Source organism: Gorilla gorilla, chromosome 14, assembly GCF_029281585.2.
Source record: "Gorilla gorilla gorilla isolate KB3781 chromosome 14, NHGRI_mGorGor1-v2.1_pri, whole genome shotgun sequence".
NCBI classification, from domain to species: domain Eukaryota; kingdom Metazoa; phylum Chordata; class Mammalia; order Primates; family Hominidae; genus Gorilla; species Gorilla gorilla.
In genome coordinates, this window is record NC_073238.2 from 38,551,378 (window position 1) to 38,568,640 (window position 17,263).

At 44.4% G+C, this 17,263-nt stretch overlaps 1 protein-coding gene across 4 annotated transcripts in view; it reads left to right on the plus strand.

The window, feature by feature from the left end:
• The window catches only part of SPATA13 (spermatogenesis associated 13), a 328,681-nt gene that overhangs the window by 258,429 nt on the left and 52,989 nt on the right, over positions 1-17,263 (plus strand). For 2 of the 4 annotated variants that reach the window (XM_055359682.2, XM_063697196.1), the window contains 2 exons: positions 13,054-13,419; positions 15,298-15,442. In XM_055359682.2, the coding sequence (XP_055215657.2) occupies positions 13,054-13,419; positions 15,298-15,442 (511 nt within the window). Of the gene's footprint in view, positions 1-13,053; positions 13,420-15,038; positions 15,216-15,297; positions 15,443-16,775; positions 16,795-17,263 lie in introns of those variants that run through there. The other 2 variants (XM_055359683.2, XM_055359684.2) reach the window with 2 other exon arrangements.

Genomic DNA, 17,263 nt, shown 5'->3' on the forward strand with positions numbered 1-17,263 from the left:
CCATCCTGGACAACATGGTGAAACCTTGTCTCTACTAAAAATACAAAAAAAAATTAGCTGGGCATGGTGGCACGCACCTGTAGTCCCAGCTACTCGGGGAGGCTGAGGCAGGAGAATCACTTGAACCCAGGCAGTGGAGGTTGCAGTGAGCCAGGATTGCGCCACTGCACTCCAGCCTGGGTGACAGAGGGAGACTCCATCTCAAAAAAAAAAAAAAAAAGATACGCAAATAATAAAGTATATGAAAACATCTTCAGTGTCACTAATCATTAGGGAAATGCAAATTAAAACCATGGTGAGATACTACTTCACACCCATTAGAATGGCTACTATAAAAAAAATAACAAGTGTTCACAAAGATAGGGAGACATTGGAACCCTTGTGCATTGCTGGTGGGAAAATAAAATGATGGTACAGCCGCTGTGAAAAACAGTGTGCTGATTCCTCCAAAGTTAAACATAGAATTACTGTATGATCCAGCAATTCCGCTTCTGGGTATATGTCCAAAAGAATTGAAAATAGGACTCAAACAGGTATTTAGACACCCATGTTCGTAGCAGCACTATTCATAAGAGGCAAAAGAAGGAAACAACCCAAGTGTCTGTTGATGGACAAACGGATAAAAAGTATAGTGTGTACATATACTGCGGAATATTATTTATGCCTTAACAAACATGCTGCAGGCTGGGCGCAGGGCTCACGTCTGTAATCCCAGCACTTTCTGAGGCCGAGGTGGGTGAATCATGAGGTCAGGAGTTCGAGACCAGCCTGGCCAACGTGGTGAAACCCCATCTCTACTAAAAATACAAAAAATTAGTTGGGCATAATGGTGGGTGCCTGTAGTCCCAGCTACTCAGGAGGCGGAGGCTGAGGCAGGAGAATCTCTTGAACCCAGGGGGTGGAGGTTGCAGTGAGCCGAGATTGCACCACTGCACTCCAATGCTGGCGGCAGAGTGAGATTCCATCTTAAAACAAAACAAAACAAAAACATGCTGCAGCATGGCTGAACCTTGAGGACATTGTGCTAAGTGAAATCAGCCAGTTACAAAAGAGTAAATACTGTATGATTCCACTCACATGAGATCCGTAGAGTAGTCAAATTCATAGAGACAGAAAGTAGAGTAGTCATTGCCAGGGGCTGTAGGGGAAGAGAGTATTTAATGGGTTCAGAGATACACTTGGGAGAGATGAAAAAGTTCTGAAGATGGATGGTGGTGATAATTACATAACAGTGTGAATGTACTTAATCCCACTGACTCATACACCTAAAAATAATTAAAATAGAGGTGGGTGCAGTGGCACATACCTGTAATCTCAAGCTACTCAGGAAGCCAAGATGGGAAGATCACTTGAGGCCAAGAGTCTGAGACCAGCCTGGGCAACATAACCACACCCCATCTTATAAATTTTAAAAAGTAGTCAAAGTAGTAGACATTATATATGTATATATAAAATATATCACATATATTATATAATATATATCATATATAATATATAAACATACATGTTTAAATATGTAATATATATATTATGTATTATATATATATTAAATATATATAAATATATATATATAATATATATAAATATATATATTTTACCACACACACAAAATTAAGTGATGTGCTGTAGGTTAAGGGCATGTTTCAAATGCTGGTATCACGGTTGATAAATTTGCATTCCACTTTCCAGCCCAAACCAGTTCTTCTTGATTTTTTTTTGTTTTTTTGAGACAGACTCTTGCTCTGTCTCCCAGACTGGAGTGCAGTGGCATAATCTCGGCTCACTGCAGTCTTCACCTCCTGGGTTCAAGCGATTCTTGTGCCCCAGCCTCTCAAGCAGCTGGGATTACAGGTGTGCACCACCATGCCCGGCTAATTTTTATATTTTTAGTAGGGACAGGGTTTTGCCATGTTGGCCAGGCTGGTCTCGAACTCCTGACCTCAAGTGATTCACCCATCTCGGCCTCCCAGAGTGCTGGGATTACAGGCGTGAGCCACTGCCCCCGGCCTCTCCTTGATGTTTTAGGTGGGAATGTTTTGGCTGGTTGGGATGGGCTAGTTCTGCTAAGGTGCTTCAGTCCCTTTTCCGGACATTTGTTTTGGGAATTCACTGGGTGACACAGGAAAGAAAGCCACCTTGGACTCCAGGGTGACTCCAGGGCCAGAGCGGTGCCATGTTTAGTAGGTCAGTGCCACAGGTAGGGGACAGGCGGCTGAAGTCTTGTATACAGTTTGTGACCAGGCAAAGGATTACAGCCTCACTCCTTAATGTATATGTTTTTCACGTTTACTCACAGTGAGAATACCTTGTACATTTGGCTTTGTACTTTTACTCTTTGTGATATACATTTTTCATCTGTAATTCTTTAACTGCCAAGTTTTGAATTAAACCTACTGGAAATATTTGGCAGCAGAACACATTAGATTCTTGTATTCCTCAGTGAAAATAAAAAAGAAGCACTACGGGTGCTCCTTGTGACCTTGCCTTTCCTTTGTGATGGCTCCTGTGCGGGGAGTCCATGTGGCCTGAGTGTCTGTGGTGCACAGCACATCAGAGGTGGGTGTTTACTTGCCCAGGGAGACCCTGGACCCTTAGGAGTTTAAAGCAGGTGTGATACAATCATGTGTAATTAATAAAAGTATAGAAGCTTATTGTTGGCAAGGACCCATTACCTTGTTCCTCATGTATCTGAGACTAAGTAAAACACTTTCAGAATAGGATTGTTGATCATGGGGGAAGGGAAATTGCAATTATTTTGTTTGTAGAGTGGCGTAGGATTTCAGGAGATGATGGAGGAAATAGGGACGGGATGGCTGACTTCCTTATCTGAAACGTGGTTACTGATTTTGAAATACTTAGTGGTCCTCTATCACTAATTTCAAAAATTGAAAGTAAGTTTATTTACATTGTGGGATGGAGGCCAGGGACAGGAGAGTATGAAAATGTAAAGAAAGATAAACAACAGTCTGGGTATGGTGGCTCACACCTGTAATCCCAACACTTTGGGATGCTGAGGCAGGTGGATCCCTTGAACCCAGGAGTTTAAGACCAGCTTGGGCAACATGGCGAAACTCTGTCTCTGCTAAAAATAGAAAAATTAGCCAGGCGTGGTGGTGTGCACCTCTAGTCCCAGCTACTTGGGAGGCTGAGGTAGGAGAATCACCTGAGCCTAGGAGGTGGAGGCTGCAGTGAGCTGAGATTTCGTCACTGCACTCCAGCCTGGGTGTCGGATAGAGACCATATCTAAAAAAAAAAAAAAATAGAGAAAGACAGCAGGTTGCTAACATATTCAGAGCTAAAATATGGTTATTACTTTTGAAATATTAAGTTCTTCTCAATCAATAAGTTTAATTTCCAAAGAGGAAAGTAAGTTCATTTTTATAAAATCATGTTTTTTCACTCATTGAAAATAACAAGTTTGAAAGTAGACCTTTATATTCTTTAGCATGTGTTTCAGAGATGAAACATGTTTTAAGGTGTGGTCATTATGTGCAGTTATTTCATAATATGATGGATTTAAACTGTCTTTTTACCCTTAATTAGTCCAGGCATAAAATTGCAACCTACGGCCGGGTGTGGTGGCTCACGCCTGTAATCTCAGCACTTTAGGAGTCTGAAGCAGGTGGATCCCTTGAGCTCAGGAGCTCAAGACCAGCCTGGCCAACATGGCAAAACCCTGTCCCTGCTAAAAATACAAAAATTAGCCAAGCAGAAGGATCACTTGAGCCCTGAAGGTTGAGGCTGCAATGAGCCGTGATTGCGCCACTGCACTGCAGCCTGATGACAGAGTGAGAACCTGTCTTTAAAAAAAAAAAAATTACAACCTACCAATTTTGTCTTCTCTACCTGGATGTCAACTCAGTGTCGTGTTACTATTGATTTTGAGATGGCAGGATGGTCTGGATGTTTTTCTTGAGCCTAGAAAACGGAACCCCCTTGAACAATTATCATGAAGGCTAAGGGGGAAAAACCTGTCAGCCTGGGAGTGTTGGTTTTGGGGTCACGGTGGTGACACGTGTCTATGATGTGAGGGAGGCAGGTGAGGTGAGGGGCACAGGACATGGTCACGGGCTGGGATGGAGTTTGTCACCGTCATGCGGAGTTCATTCCTTTTTTTAAACAGAAGAAGAGCTCAGCTACACTGATTTCTCCATCTTGTATTCTAAGACTTCACTAGTGATTACATTTTTCTGAAGTACTAATGTTTTTATGCTCATGGAACTGGGCTAATAGTATTAAAGTAAGTGTTCTCCATGAACTTCAGTATATTTGTATTTTTAAATGAACTACCATATCAGTCTATAAAACAGGTTACATACAAGGCCATGGGGTCACCAGCTGTGTTTTTCGCATCTTTTATCATCCACGTAACACATTCAAGGACAATTGAAGTATCTAATATCACCACCATGCTCCTCTCCTACTTCAAGGGAGATAAACATTCATTGTTTTAAAATGTTTAACAAATGACCAAACTGTTTCCTGAATCCAAGGGACAAGGCCACAGTTTTCTGGGTTATGATAGTTGCTTATTTTTTTGTTTTTTTGGAGACTCTTTAAAAATGATGTCACGATTACTGACATGCATGTCACCCCATTCCGTAGTAATTAGAAAAGGTTAGCTTAGTCACTTGTGCTTCATTTGCTGTCAGAATTCCACCAACCACTGAAGATTCTTACAGGTTAAAACCTAAGATCCTAGTAAAAAATGCAGCACATTTGTAAGAATGTAGCCCAGAGTTATTATTTATTTTTACCTACAAGCCATAGAAAGAGTAACCCAGTAAATGATGTTTCTACTCCAGTATTGTGCCTGGTCTGCTTCTGGCCCAGGCCCTGTCCTAAGAGCCAGGCCTGAGAAAAGAAGGGACAACTTAATGACCCTGTCTGCCCCTTCCCAAGATGGTCCCTAAAGTAGCAGAAACTGTGAGGGGTGCAGCAGAGCCATCTTGAAGAGGCGCATTTGTGAGACGGCATTACTCAGCGAAATGCAGGGTGTTTTGCCATTTACTTAGTTTTGAACTGGGTCAGAGGCCATCCCTCCCGTCCTCCACTTTGCATGGGTAACGGGCTTTTATAGGAGCCCCTCCCCTCACAGTGGTTGTTCCTCAGCTTGCCTAAGTGATGCACGGAGTGATGCCTGGACAGGTGGAAAGAGCCAGGGAGTGGAGGACCAGGAAGCCCACCTGGTGGTTGGCCCCGTTTATGGGGCACCTCCCCGTGTGCCGGGATAATTCACCTCCCTTGCAACACACACACCCCATTGAGGGCTACAAAAGCAAAAGGCAGCTTTAGACAGAAAGATTATTCCACCAGGCCAGGCATGGCAGCTCACTCCTGTAATCCCAGCACTTTGAGAGGCCGAGGAGGGAGGATTGCCTGAGCCCAGGAGTTTGAGACTAGCCTGAGCAACATAGTGAGACCCCTATCTCTACAGAAAATTTAAAAATTAGCTGGACCTGATGGTGCATGCCTGTAGTCTCAGCTACTCAGGAAGCCAAGGTGGGAGGATCACTTGAGCCTGGGAGTTCAAGGCTGCAGTGAGCCCAGATCGCGCTACTTACTTCAATCTGAATGACAGAGTGAGACTGTCTCAAAAAAAAAAAAAGGAAAAAAGAAAAGAAAGATTATTCCACCTAATTGTTGTAAAAATTAAGGATAAGAAACCAAATATGATTTACTGCATGAAACAAAATCGACTCTTGGTTCCATAGACGACCAGTTAGGGGAAGAGGGCCTAGGCAAGGAGAGAGAGAGAGGAAGACAACATTGGAGAGAGGTGAAGGTGAGGGCTGTGAGAGGAACCAACACAGAAGAGTCCGAGCCGGATGCATGCGCGTGACTATGTCTACACACACGTGGATGAATGGAGAAATAGCCCAGAGAAATACATAGAGCAGAAGCCAGCAGTGCAGACTGCGTGTGTGATAAGCTCATGGAGGCTTTTTGGGGAGCAGTATCAATTGCTGCTAAGGGTTCTTGCTATAACCCATGAAGCCATTTTGCATCTTTCTTACCTACTGCTATAAATGGAGGGGTCATGTCTAGTGCTGGCCTTCCAAAGATGAAATTAAAGTGCCTTAACTATCTCGCTTGCTCTTATCTTTCAGTAAATCCATTGTCTTCTCATCGTAAAATGGGGGTAATTACGTCTTCTTTGCTTCTTTGAAAATATAATTATAGATGGGAAAGCAATTTGAAAATCTAAGATTTCTAAGTGAATGTAACATGTTATTCCTTTGGTGCTAAAAATACCACCCCTCCCACAAGAAAAAATGTCATTAAGGCTCAAACTTATCTCTTTCTGCATATGTAAATATTTCCTTGTTCCTGCTTTCAACTCCTCAAAATATGGTCATTCATCTGGGATCCTATGCGTTCCCCTTACCCACTTAAAATCCTAGGACAGATAGTTGTAACACATAAAAACAGGCCTATGCAGGGTATTTTTGGTTATGACACATTAATTTTCGTTTAAGGGACATTGGGTAATGAGATATAGTTCTGGGATAGTGAGATGCTACTTTTTTGACTTTTTAAATTGTAAGGCCTAAAATTTCATTTTTTAAGAATTGAAGCACAAGACTGATACCCTAGGATACTGTTAAGTGTTGTTATCTAACCTGGGAGTTTTAGATATTTGTGATATTGTCTGATTACAGACCTTTTTCACATTATACAACAGGTTTTTCTGATATCTTGAAATATATTCACGTCACTCATCCGTACTTCAGAATCAATACCTCACACTCATCCTCTTAATTGATATGTGACATATGTTACTACGTTACGGCTCTTTTAAATCATCTTACTTTACAGTCCTCTCTCATTTTCTTTTATGCATGTGAACATATGATTCTGGGGTCTGTAGGTTTTACCAGATTGCCCAGGACACATGTTACCAGAGCCTCTGATAACTGTCCTTCCCTGTCCCCTCCCTCCAGCAGTTCTACATCTAAGGGAAGGAACATCTGCAAAGTTCTGTTTTCCTTCTGCAAAAGTACATGCTAAGTATGCAGGCTTTCCAGAGGAGAGGCAGAGGTTTTGAAGCCAGACAGACTGGGTTGTGAAATAGGCCCTTCCCTTTTCTGGCTCTATTAACGTGAGCAAATCATTTCATTTATTTTAGCCCTGGTGTCTTAATCAGTAAAAATCTGTGAACAGTACCTGCCTCACAGGGTGGCTGTGAAGATTAAGCAAGGTAAAATGTGCCTGGCATAGGTCTGGCACCTCATAGGCATTCAAAAATTGCAGTTTTCATTGCAGTCCTCTGTGGCATCAACTGCCAAGGTGTATTCCTTCTCACCTTGACCCCTTTATGTGAATTCTTTTGGTAGCCAGGATGTTGGTACCCTAGGAGAATACTGGGGGGTTAGCTTATTGTATTTATATACATCTTCAAAAAACTTTTGGTATGCCCAGAGTCCCTATGCTTTAATTTTCTTCTGAATTACCTTGCTGTATGAGTTTCCCAGTGTTGCTGTAACAAATCACCACAAACTAGGTGGCTTAAAACAGTGGACATCTGTTCTCTCACCATTCTGGAGGCCAGAAGTTTGAGATCAAAGTGTTGCCAAGTCCACAATCGCTCCAAGGTGCGAAGGGGGCTTCTTAGCCTCTTCCAGCTTGCAGTGGCAACTGGCCTTCCTTGGTGCCCTTGGCCTGTGGATGCATCACTCCAGTCTCTGCCTCTGTCCTCCCATGACTTCCTCCCTTTCGTGTTTGTCTGTGTCCAAATTTCCCTCTGCGTCATAAGGACACCAGCCACTGGATTACGGCACACCTAACCCAGGGGGACCTCATTTTAACTTTATTATATCTGCAAAGATCTAATCTCTAAATAAAATCTCACAGGTACTGGGACACTTGCTATTTGACTATACTTCCTTTAGGTTAGGCCTCTGAATGGATATAAGAGAAATCAAGTTATTTTGTCTGAATCTTTCATTTTTCCTCTGGCTAATAATTTGCTTTCACTGTGGTTTCAAGAAAATGTTTTAAAGTGTCTCACTGGAGGTAACACAGCCTATATTGGCTTTTTACTTTTGCAGAGTAAAATATGAAATCTTATAGGAAGAAAACATGTAATACTAAGCAAAGCACTTTAAAATGTATGCGGAGTGGCGAGGCACTGTGGCTCACACCTGTAATCTCAGGCCTTTGGGGAGGCCAAGGCAGGTGAGTTGCTTGAGCCCAGGAGTTTGAGACCAGCCTGGGCAACATGGTGAGTCCCTGGCTCTACAAAAAATAAATAAGCTAGCTGGTGTTGTGGTACGTACCTGTAGTCCCAGCTTCCTGGGAAGCTGACATGGGAGGATCACCTGAGCCCGGGAGGTGGAGGCTGCAGTGAGCTGTGATTGTACCACTGCCTGGGCAACAGAGTGAGACTGTCGCAAAATAAATAAATAAAATAAAATATATGCAGAGAAGCAAGAGTTAAAAGGGCAGCAATTCCACTGAAAAGTCTGTTTACAGAGGTTTATGACTTGGGTATGAATTGCCCATTTTGGAGCTGATAGAGCTCTGGCTGTATTGTTTGGACTAGGGCAGAGCTCTGGCATGACCGTGGGAGAGGGTAGGTCTCTATGATGGTGTTTTAAAGTCAAGAAAGACTCTTTAGAGGACATGGCTATGCCCAGCTGCATGTTTCTTTGGTGCATCCGTGGGCCCCGGCAGCCCACGCCAGAGTCTGAGTTAGGCTCTCACTTGTTTGAGAAGGTTGTTTGATGGGACATGTGTGTCTACAGTTCCAAGTAGAATCGCAACCAAACTGCATTCCCTGGAATGAACCTGGGTGGTATTTCAGAAGTACATAAACTTTGCTTAAAAAAAAAAAAAAGATTCCATTTTAGAATATCCATCAAAGTTCAAATTTGTTTCATAAGGAATTTAACCATCTTTTGGCGAAGAATCAATGTTTGAATGTGAGCTTAAATCTGAGAGTTTTCCTCTATCCTTCTCTTTGTACTTTTGCTGGGAGTAAAATGGACATTTCAATTTTGTGTATTATACTGTAACTAAGTTTTGCTATTTTTAGAATATGTGGTACCTTTTAGAGGGAATGTTTTCTCCTTTTATATCTTCATTGGAACTGTATAAATACTGAACATAGAATTACAGTTGTTTCTATTTTTTTTTTTTTTTTAGACAACAGGTCTTGCTTTGTTGCCCAGGCTGGATTGCAGTAGTGCAATTATGGCTCACTGCAGCCTCCACCTCCTAGGCTCAAGCAATCCTCCTGCCTCGGCCTCCCAAGTAGCTGGGACGACAGGCACATGAAACCGTGCCCTGCTATTATTTATTTATTTTTAGATGAAGTTTCACTGTGTTGCCCAGGCTGGTCTTGAACTCCTGGGCTCAAGCAATCCTCCTGCCTGAGCCTCCCAAAGTGCTGGGATTACAGGTGTGAACCACTGTGCTCCGGCCAACAGTTGGTTTTGTGTGCTCTACTGTGCTGACTCTGAGGCATGATGTGTTAAAAGAATGATCCCGAGTCCTGCCCCCTGCTGTCTCCTGACCTGCTTGGAGCTCACCTGCCTGTACCCAGCATCTGTCACTGCCTGGAGTAGTTCCTTACTTTTGGCATTACTGAGAAAAGGCAGGGTGCGTGTCACGTAAGTGTAAAACCAAAACAAACCAGACCCCAAAAAACTAACTGAAAATAGAACAGAACAAAGGGCTGCACGTCCATTTGTGAGCAGGTGGACAGTTCCCTGCCTGTGGTCTTCTTGTACTTCTGTTTTTCTAGCGTGTTGTTCCTGAACCTTTTTATTACAGGGCAATAATGTAATTGGGTTTATTCTCACTATGTACTTAAGTTGTCTGTGCCATTTGATTCGGTAATTTAAACTATCTTTGTTTTTCATGTGTAATAGAGAAAATAATATTAACCTTTTCATGATTTCTCTCATATTTTCCTATAGTGGTGTTGGGGAGGAAAAAAACGTTTCCTCTACACTCTTTGACTCTGTTCTTAAGTCCTGTGAATTTTAAGGCCTGTGAATTAAATTGACAGAAGACAGATTAGCAAAAGAAAAGACATGTTTATTCACATGCCTGCGTTTGTGCGTGTCTTTGTGTGTGAGAGACAGAGTTCATAGAAAAATGTGACTCAGGCCGGGTGTGGTGGCTCACACCTGTAATCCCAGCACTTTGGGAGGCTGAGGTGGGCGGATCATGAGGTCAGGAGTTCGAGACCATTCTGGCCAACATGGTGAAACCCTGTCTCTGCTAAAAAATGTATATATAAATTAGCTGGGCATGGTGGTAGGTGCCTGTAATCCCAGCTACTCAAGAGGCTGAGACAGGATAATCACTTGAACCTGGGAGGTGGAGGTTGCAGTGAGCCGAGATCACACCACTGCACTCCAGCCTGGTGACAGAGTACGACTCCATCTCAAAAAAAAAAAGTGACTCAAGGAGGTGGTTAGAATTTAAGCAGTATGTGGCATCTTACTAGGCCGGGAGAAGAGAACTTAAGGGAAAACAAGTGACTTTTAGGAAAGATAAATAGGCTTTCAGGAAAATACGTGAGTTTTGTGACAGTGTCTGTTTGGGTGTGGATTCCCCTCTTTACCCTGGTAGCAGGCAACTCCCAGGAGGGGATTTGTGACAGTTCAGTTCTTTTGAGAGGCTCTGCTTTTAGGCAGATAACAGAGGTCACTCTCTAAAGCCTTCAGCTCAAAATCATTTGTATGCTATTCTGGGTGCCGTCAGTGGAGAGAGAATTAAAGGTGGCAGCCCAGCAGGAGGGATCTGTGGACAGCAGCAAAGGGGAAGTTGCTGGAACCTGCACGGGATTGTCTTTTGAGCAGAGGTGACGTGGCATCGCAGGAAAACTTTTGGAAAAGAACTCATGAAGCCCATTGTTTTGTGTCTTTGTTGCCACTGATTAACTGTGTGGCCCTGGGCAAGTCACGTCACTTCTTTAGGTCCCAGTTTTCCTGATTTGAAAAATGAGTGGTTGGAGTAAAGTATCTATAAACCCCACACTGTGCTCTTTGCTCCACATTCACTTCTTTTTTTTTTTTTTTTTTTTTGAGACAGAGTCTCCTTCTGTCACCCGGGCTGGAGTGCAGTGGTGCAATTTCAGCCCACTGCAACTTCCACCTCCCGTGTTCAAGTGACTCTCCTGCCGCCTCAGCCCCCCAAGTAGCTGGGATTACAGGCACCTGTCACCACACCTGGCTAATTTTTTTGTATTTTAGTAGAGACAGGGTTTCACCATGTTGGCCAGCTGGTCTCAAACTCCTGATCTCAAGTGATCTGCCCATCTTGGCCTCCCAAAGTGCTGGGATTACGGACGTGAGCCACCCGCCCGGGCTCTGCATCTACTTCTTCATGGCACGTGGTGTCAGTGAGCATTCAGACCCTCAGGCTGGAAATGGCGAGCCTGGGGCCTGGGGTCTCTTGTCACTGGCTGGAGGTGTGCCTCCTTTGCCTCTACCAGCCACCATTTTGGTTTCTCAAGGAGGGAGCCGGTGGGCTGCAGCACCAGCTCTGTGAGCTCCCAGGGACTCCTGCAGTCATAGTCTGCCTTCTCTGGTGGTTCTGGTTGTCCTCCCTGTGCCCATGGCCTAACTGACAGCCCTTTTTGTTTACATCTGTAGGTAAGGTTCAGGGGTGGAAGACGGAGGGCATGCAGGCAGGGCTTACAGGCCTCCACTCCTGCAGGTCTCTGACGCAGCCCTCCTCTCTGGCCAGGCTTTGAGGGGTCTGCTCAGACAACTGCTCTCTCATCAGGCCTGATCCCTGGGAATGGTTACTCCATGGCCCAGCTTTTTCAGAGCAGCAAAGAACTCCTGCCATAAGAGCTGTCTCACCATTGTTGCGTCTCATCCTTCTAAGGACCTGCTGTTTCCCAGGGAATGGCTGCAGAGGCAGATCACAGAAGTTAGGTGACTTGCCTGAGATTGCACTAGGTCTTGGGCCAGACACAGTGACTGAACATGTCTGCTCGATTCCCAGCATCATGTGCTTTTCTAGTACATTGTGTTGCCTCTGAAAAATTATCTGAAAAAATTAGAAGGTGATGCCTCATTTAGGATCATAGACTCTTGAGCTGTGGGATTGTCCAGTCCAAAATCTGAGATCCAGAAAGGTCAGTTGTGACTTGTCCCAGCTCACACCACTAGTGAGTAGCCTAGTCTAGTGCTTTGAATCCTCGTTCAGTGCTCGCCCCATCAGACTGCTGCCTGGAGGCTGTTGGTGGGAGTCAGAGGCTGCTTGAGTGTTGGGTCCTGACAGCCCTGGACTTAGTCCTCTTAAAGCACCTTCTATTTTTAAGTAGTGCACGTTATTGAAAGAAGTGGGTAGAACAGCAGTGGATAGCATTACCCATTCATTTCTTCTCCTGGCAGGTCTTTGGCCCCCCATGCTGTTGTTAGGTGTATTTTGGGGGACACCTATGATAGTTATAAAGTTCATTTTACTAATTCACGATGGTGCTGATTTTCTTTTTTTTTTTTTTTTTTTAAGAAAGAGTCGTGCTCTTTCACCCAGGCTGGAGTGTGGTGGTGCAACTGCAACTTTTGCCTCCCAGGATCAAGCAATTCTCCTGTCTCAGCCTCCCAAGTAGGTGGGACTACAGACACGCGCCACCGCGCCCCACTAATTTTTGTATTTTTGGTAGAGATGGGGTTTCTGCATGTTGCCCAGGCTGGTCTTGAACTCCTGACCTCAAGTGATCTGCCTGCCTCGGCCTCCCAGAGTGCTAGGATTACAGGCATGAGCCACCGCATCCGGCCAGTGCTGATTTTCTTAATGCCTTTTATCATAGCTCATCATTGGTCACCAAACCACTATTTCAATTATGGTTATTGAAATATCAGCCTAGAGTCAGCCTATTGAATCAGCCTATAATAATAGATTTGGTTATTTTGATTAAGGTTTAGTTGTGTCTTCATGTTCTAGTACACAAATAACTGTTTTAATAAACAAGTAAATCAAGAAAACCCGAGGCACGGCTGTGGTGGTGAGAGGGAATGTATGGCTTGTTCTTTCTTTAATACCTTCCTGGATATTGAGCTCACCTGACCTGTTCGCATTTGAAAGGTCGTCCCTGATGGCCCCTGGAGGCGAAGCTCATCACAGGATGAGGAAAGGACAGAGGCACAGAGAACCCCCAAGAGGAGATGGGGCTCTGGGAGACGGCCAAGGCCTCGGCCATTCTCTGACTACGGCCAGCTGGCCAGCCGCAGTTTGTCTATTCCTGAAGACTCGGTTGCTGCAGACCCCCAGAAGGAAGACCGTGTGGACGAGGACCCCCAGGCAAGCATGACTTCTGCCAGCCCTGAAGACCAGAATGCTCCAGTGGGCTGCCCCAAAGGAGCCTGGAGAAGGCGCCCCATTTCCGTGATAGGTGGGGTCAGCTTGTATGGGACCAACCAGACGGAGGAACTGGACAATCTTCTGACCCAAGTAAGATCTGGTGTGCACTTCCCCAAGCCAGCAGAGGCCCTCCAGCTTCCTGCCTCTATTCTGTCTGCACACTAAACTGGATCTGCTTTTTCTCTCCCGTTCTCAAGGGCAGCACCATGTACTTAACCACCTTTTCTTCCTGACTGTGTGAAAACATGCATGAATTCAAACTAACCACCTGACGTTTGGATGCCTTTTGCTAATCTTTCTTTCCTGGGATCTCAAATAATACATGAGACTCATTTGCTGTTTGTTTCTGAATAACCTGAGATTCTAACCAGGGAAGGGTAGCAGGGCATATTTAGTAAGACTCCTGAAAGAGGTAATTGTTGAAAAAGACAGTATTGTTCATTGTTAAAATGTAAAGATAAAATGTAAAGAATAAATAAATAAAATGTAAAGAAGAAATAGTTTTTTAGGAGATGAGAAAGTATTTTGTTTTCTACCATTTTCTTTTTTTTTTTTTTTTGAGTTGCAACTTTGCAACTATTAATAGTTTGACAATGGATTAAACACTTAGTACTGGTTTCTTAGTATAGTTTAGTAATTCAACAAATATTTATCCGGGTATCCAGTGAGCACTTTGAAAATACAAAACATTTAATTAAAGACCCTATCTTGGAGAAGTGTATACTTATTTGGGGAGGCTAATACCCTGGCCGTGGTAAACATTCACAGAACAATATATGAGTAATATATATGCCCACGTTCATTTTTAAAACCTGGTAGCTGATGTCATAAGTAACCCATAAAATTATCTTAAAAGGGAACTCCTATGGAGTACTAGTACTGGATTGTATACGTTTACATTTTTCCTGTAAAGCCCCACACAATGCCTTGTTTATAAGAAGCACTCAAAAACTCTTTCTTAAATAAATTGAATTGATTTCTTAAGGTTAAAAAATTAAGTTGCAGAATATCATGAAAATGTTAAGAACCTTTTGTCTGAAGGTGCTGCACTGTTGGGAAATGATTCTGTACTGAAGCAAATTGTCACCCATTTTAACTCAGAACAATAGTCCAGGATGCTCCACAGCCTTAGAAAGGGTTTCACTTCAGAGCAGCCAAAAGGAATGTGCGAAGTAATTTTCTGTACTATCACCTAATGTAGGGAATTGAGTGGGAAAATTGTAAGAAAACCTAAGGAATTACATAAGCAGGATATGCATGTAATAAACAAAAGAAGAAAAAAAGAAATCTAAGGAACGCATAAAGCAACTGGGCCTTTGATTAATAGTTTTAGGGATCGCTATTATAGAAAACCAGAAGGGCATTATAAGAGAGACCTGGGCAACTACATGGAAAACCACTTCTTTCAACTAAAGCTCCACTGCCATGTGAGTTTGGGTAAGCAAGGCTTGCCTTCAGCTCCATAAATCCTTACTGAGGGCTCATCTATGCCAGGCTCTGTGTCGGTGGGGAGGAGTAAAGGAGGCTGAAGAAGGATGTGAGGATCACAGTTGGCCACCCTGGCCGGGTTTGTGGCCTTGTCCTGGCTTCCTCCAGAGGCCACCCCTGGGAAAGCGTCTTCTTACCCTTGTGACCCTGCATCTGTGTGACAACTCCACTGCTTCCTAAATGTGCCTTCATCTTCTCAGAAGCTTCTTTTTCCTTAGTGTGACCTATTGGCATGTTGCAGACAAGTGAGATGAAACATGAGGCTGCAGGGTGCAGGCCAGTAAGCTGATCAGGATTGTTAAAAACTGTAGCATCATGAGTTGCCACTGGGCTTCGGTGCAGCCTGCAACTCGTGGCAGGATTGGAGAAACCATTTCACGTCTGTGAGTGGCTTCAAGGTGAGAGCGCTATGCGTGTGAGGTGCTTGCAAGAGCTGCCACTTCCTGGCACCTCCTCACAGATTTTGCTTTCTTTTTGCAGCCGGCTTCCAGGCCGCCCATGCCTGCTCACCAGGTGCCACCCTACAAGGCTGTGTCGGCCCGGTTCCGGCCCTTCACATTCTCCCAGAGCACCCCCATTGGGTTGGACCGTGTGGGACGCCGGCGGCAGATGAGAGCATCCAACGGTGAGTCTCAGAGTCCCTTTCCTTTCAGAGCTGCTATGGGCCCATCTGACTGTTTCCAGCTAACCTGAGGCAGCAGGTTCTGCACCTTCGCGCCTCCCTTGGGCCAGGGCGCGTTTGTCTGGGAGTGAGGACGGCTCATCTCAGGAGAATGGTGCATCATTTGCTGTCTGGGGTAGATGCTCTGTGTGCCAGGCTGGTGGCTCTAAGTTTGAGAAGTTTGCCCCTCCTGTGGTGTCTGTGTACATACATTCCTGCATGTGGAGATCCCTAAAGAACCGAGACCCAGGCGTCTCGGTTCAACACGTCAGCAGGGTCAGTTTCTTCTGAGGGCTGTGAGGGAGGGTCTGCTCCAGGCTGCTTTCCTTGCGTCTGGTGCCCTCAGTGTTCCTTGGCCTGTAGGAGCATTGCCTCATCTCTGCCTTCATGTTCACATGGCATTCTCCCCTGTGTCTGTCTGTGTTCAGATTTCCCCTTTTTATAAAGACACCAGGCTTACTGCATGTGGGCCCAACTTAGTGACCTCATCTTAATGTGATTATCTACCAAGACTATTTCCAAATAAGGTCTCACCCATGGGTACTGGGGGTTAGGACTTCACCATCTTTTTTGGGGACACAATTCAATCAAAAACATATACCATGTTTGTAACAATATGCAACGTGTACCCATATGGCAGAAGATTTTGAAAGAACAGGCAGAAATAACAGTAGCATTGTTAGGGTGGTGGGAATGTAGAGCACTTCTCCTCCCACCCCGTACCTGTGTACACACAGCCTTTCCCTGCTTTCTGTAACACTGGTTTTTGTTGTTATGTTAAAAATGTTTTAATTTTAGCTTTCTTTCATTGAAAAGCAACAAAACCTAACTCTGGCTGTCTTAAGCAAAAAGGGAATTTATTGGAAGGGGGCCAGGTGTGCCCAGAATTGATGGGATGGCTGGGGAACCAGGCTAGGGAAGGGATGGCAACCAGGCTCACTCCTGGGAGTGGAGGAGCCACCGGAAGGTGTGTGATGGGAGACTGGCCATGGCACTGTCCCAGGAGCTAGTGAGGTGTCCAGTGAGCACTTTATCTGGGTATCCAGTGAGCACTTTGAAAATACAAAACATTTAATTAAAGACCCTATCTTGAAGAAGTGTATACTTATTTGGGGAGGAGTTATAATAAGGAGTTAACTTATTAGGAGTTAGTGACTGTCTTTCTGTCACTCACCCAGGGGTTCAGGTCCCAGGATGGAAGATTCAGCTGTCCGAGCTTAGGTGATATGTCCACCACCCGGTGGTACTGGAACAGGAAGAAGGGTGGGGTGTCTGTCTCCAGGGACCCTTGCCTTCTATATGTGAAGACAGGCCAAGTAAGTATTTAACAGAGCAGACAATACTATAAAGAAAAATAAAATAGGATAGAGAGCATTCATTTCCAAAGAGTGTCATTCTAATGACACTCTAATGAACAGGATGCACCTGTTCCATGAACCCTCTCTCTCTTCCCTAGAGGGAGACACCCAGATCCTCATCAGTGGCAGCAGACACCTCCAAGTCTAGGACCTCTTAGGATAACTAGTCCTCCAGTTCCATGCAGTGCCTCTTCAGCGTTGATAACCAGAGGCAGATTTAAGCAACACATCCCTACCAGAATGGCAAGGCAGGGAAAGGAAGGAAATAGAGAATTTGGGATGCTGTGGAGAATAAAACGTCATGCAAAGTTTACATTTCAGCATTTGAACAGATTCCATAAGTCAATATGTAGGATGCACCAAGGCACCAGTGACGGCCCTGCAGAAGATGACTTTGGGTAATGTGAGGAATAGGAGCAGGTGGGGG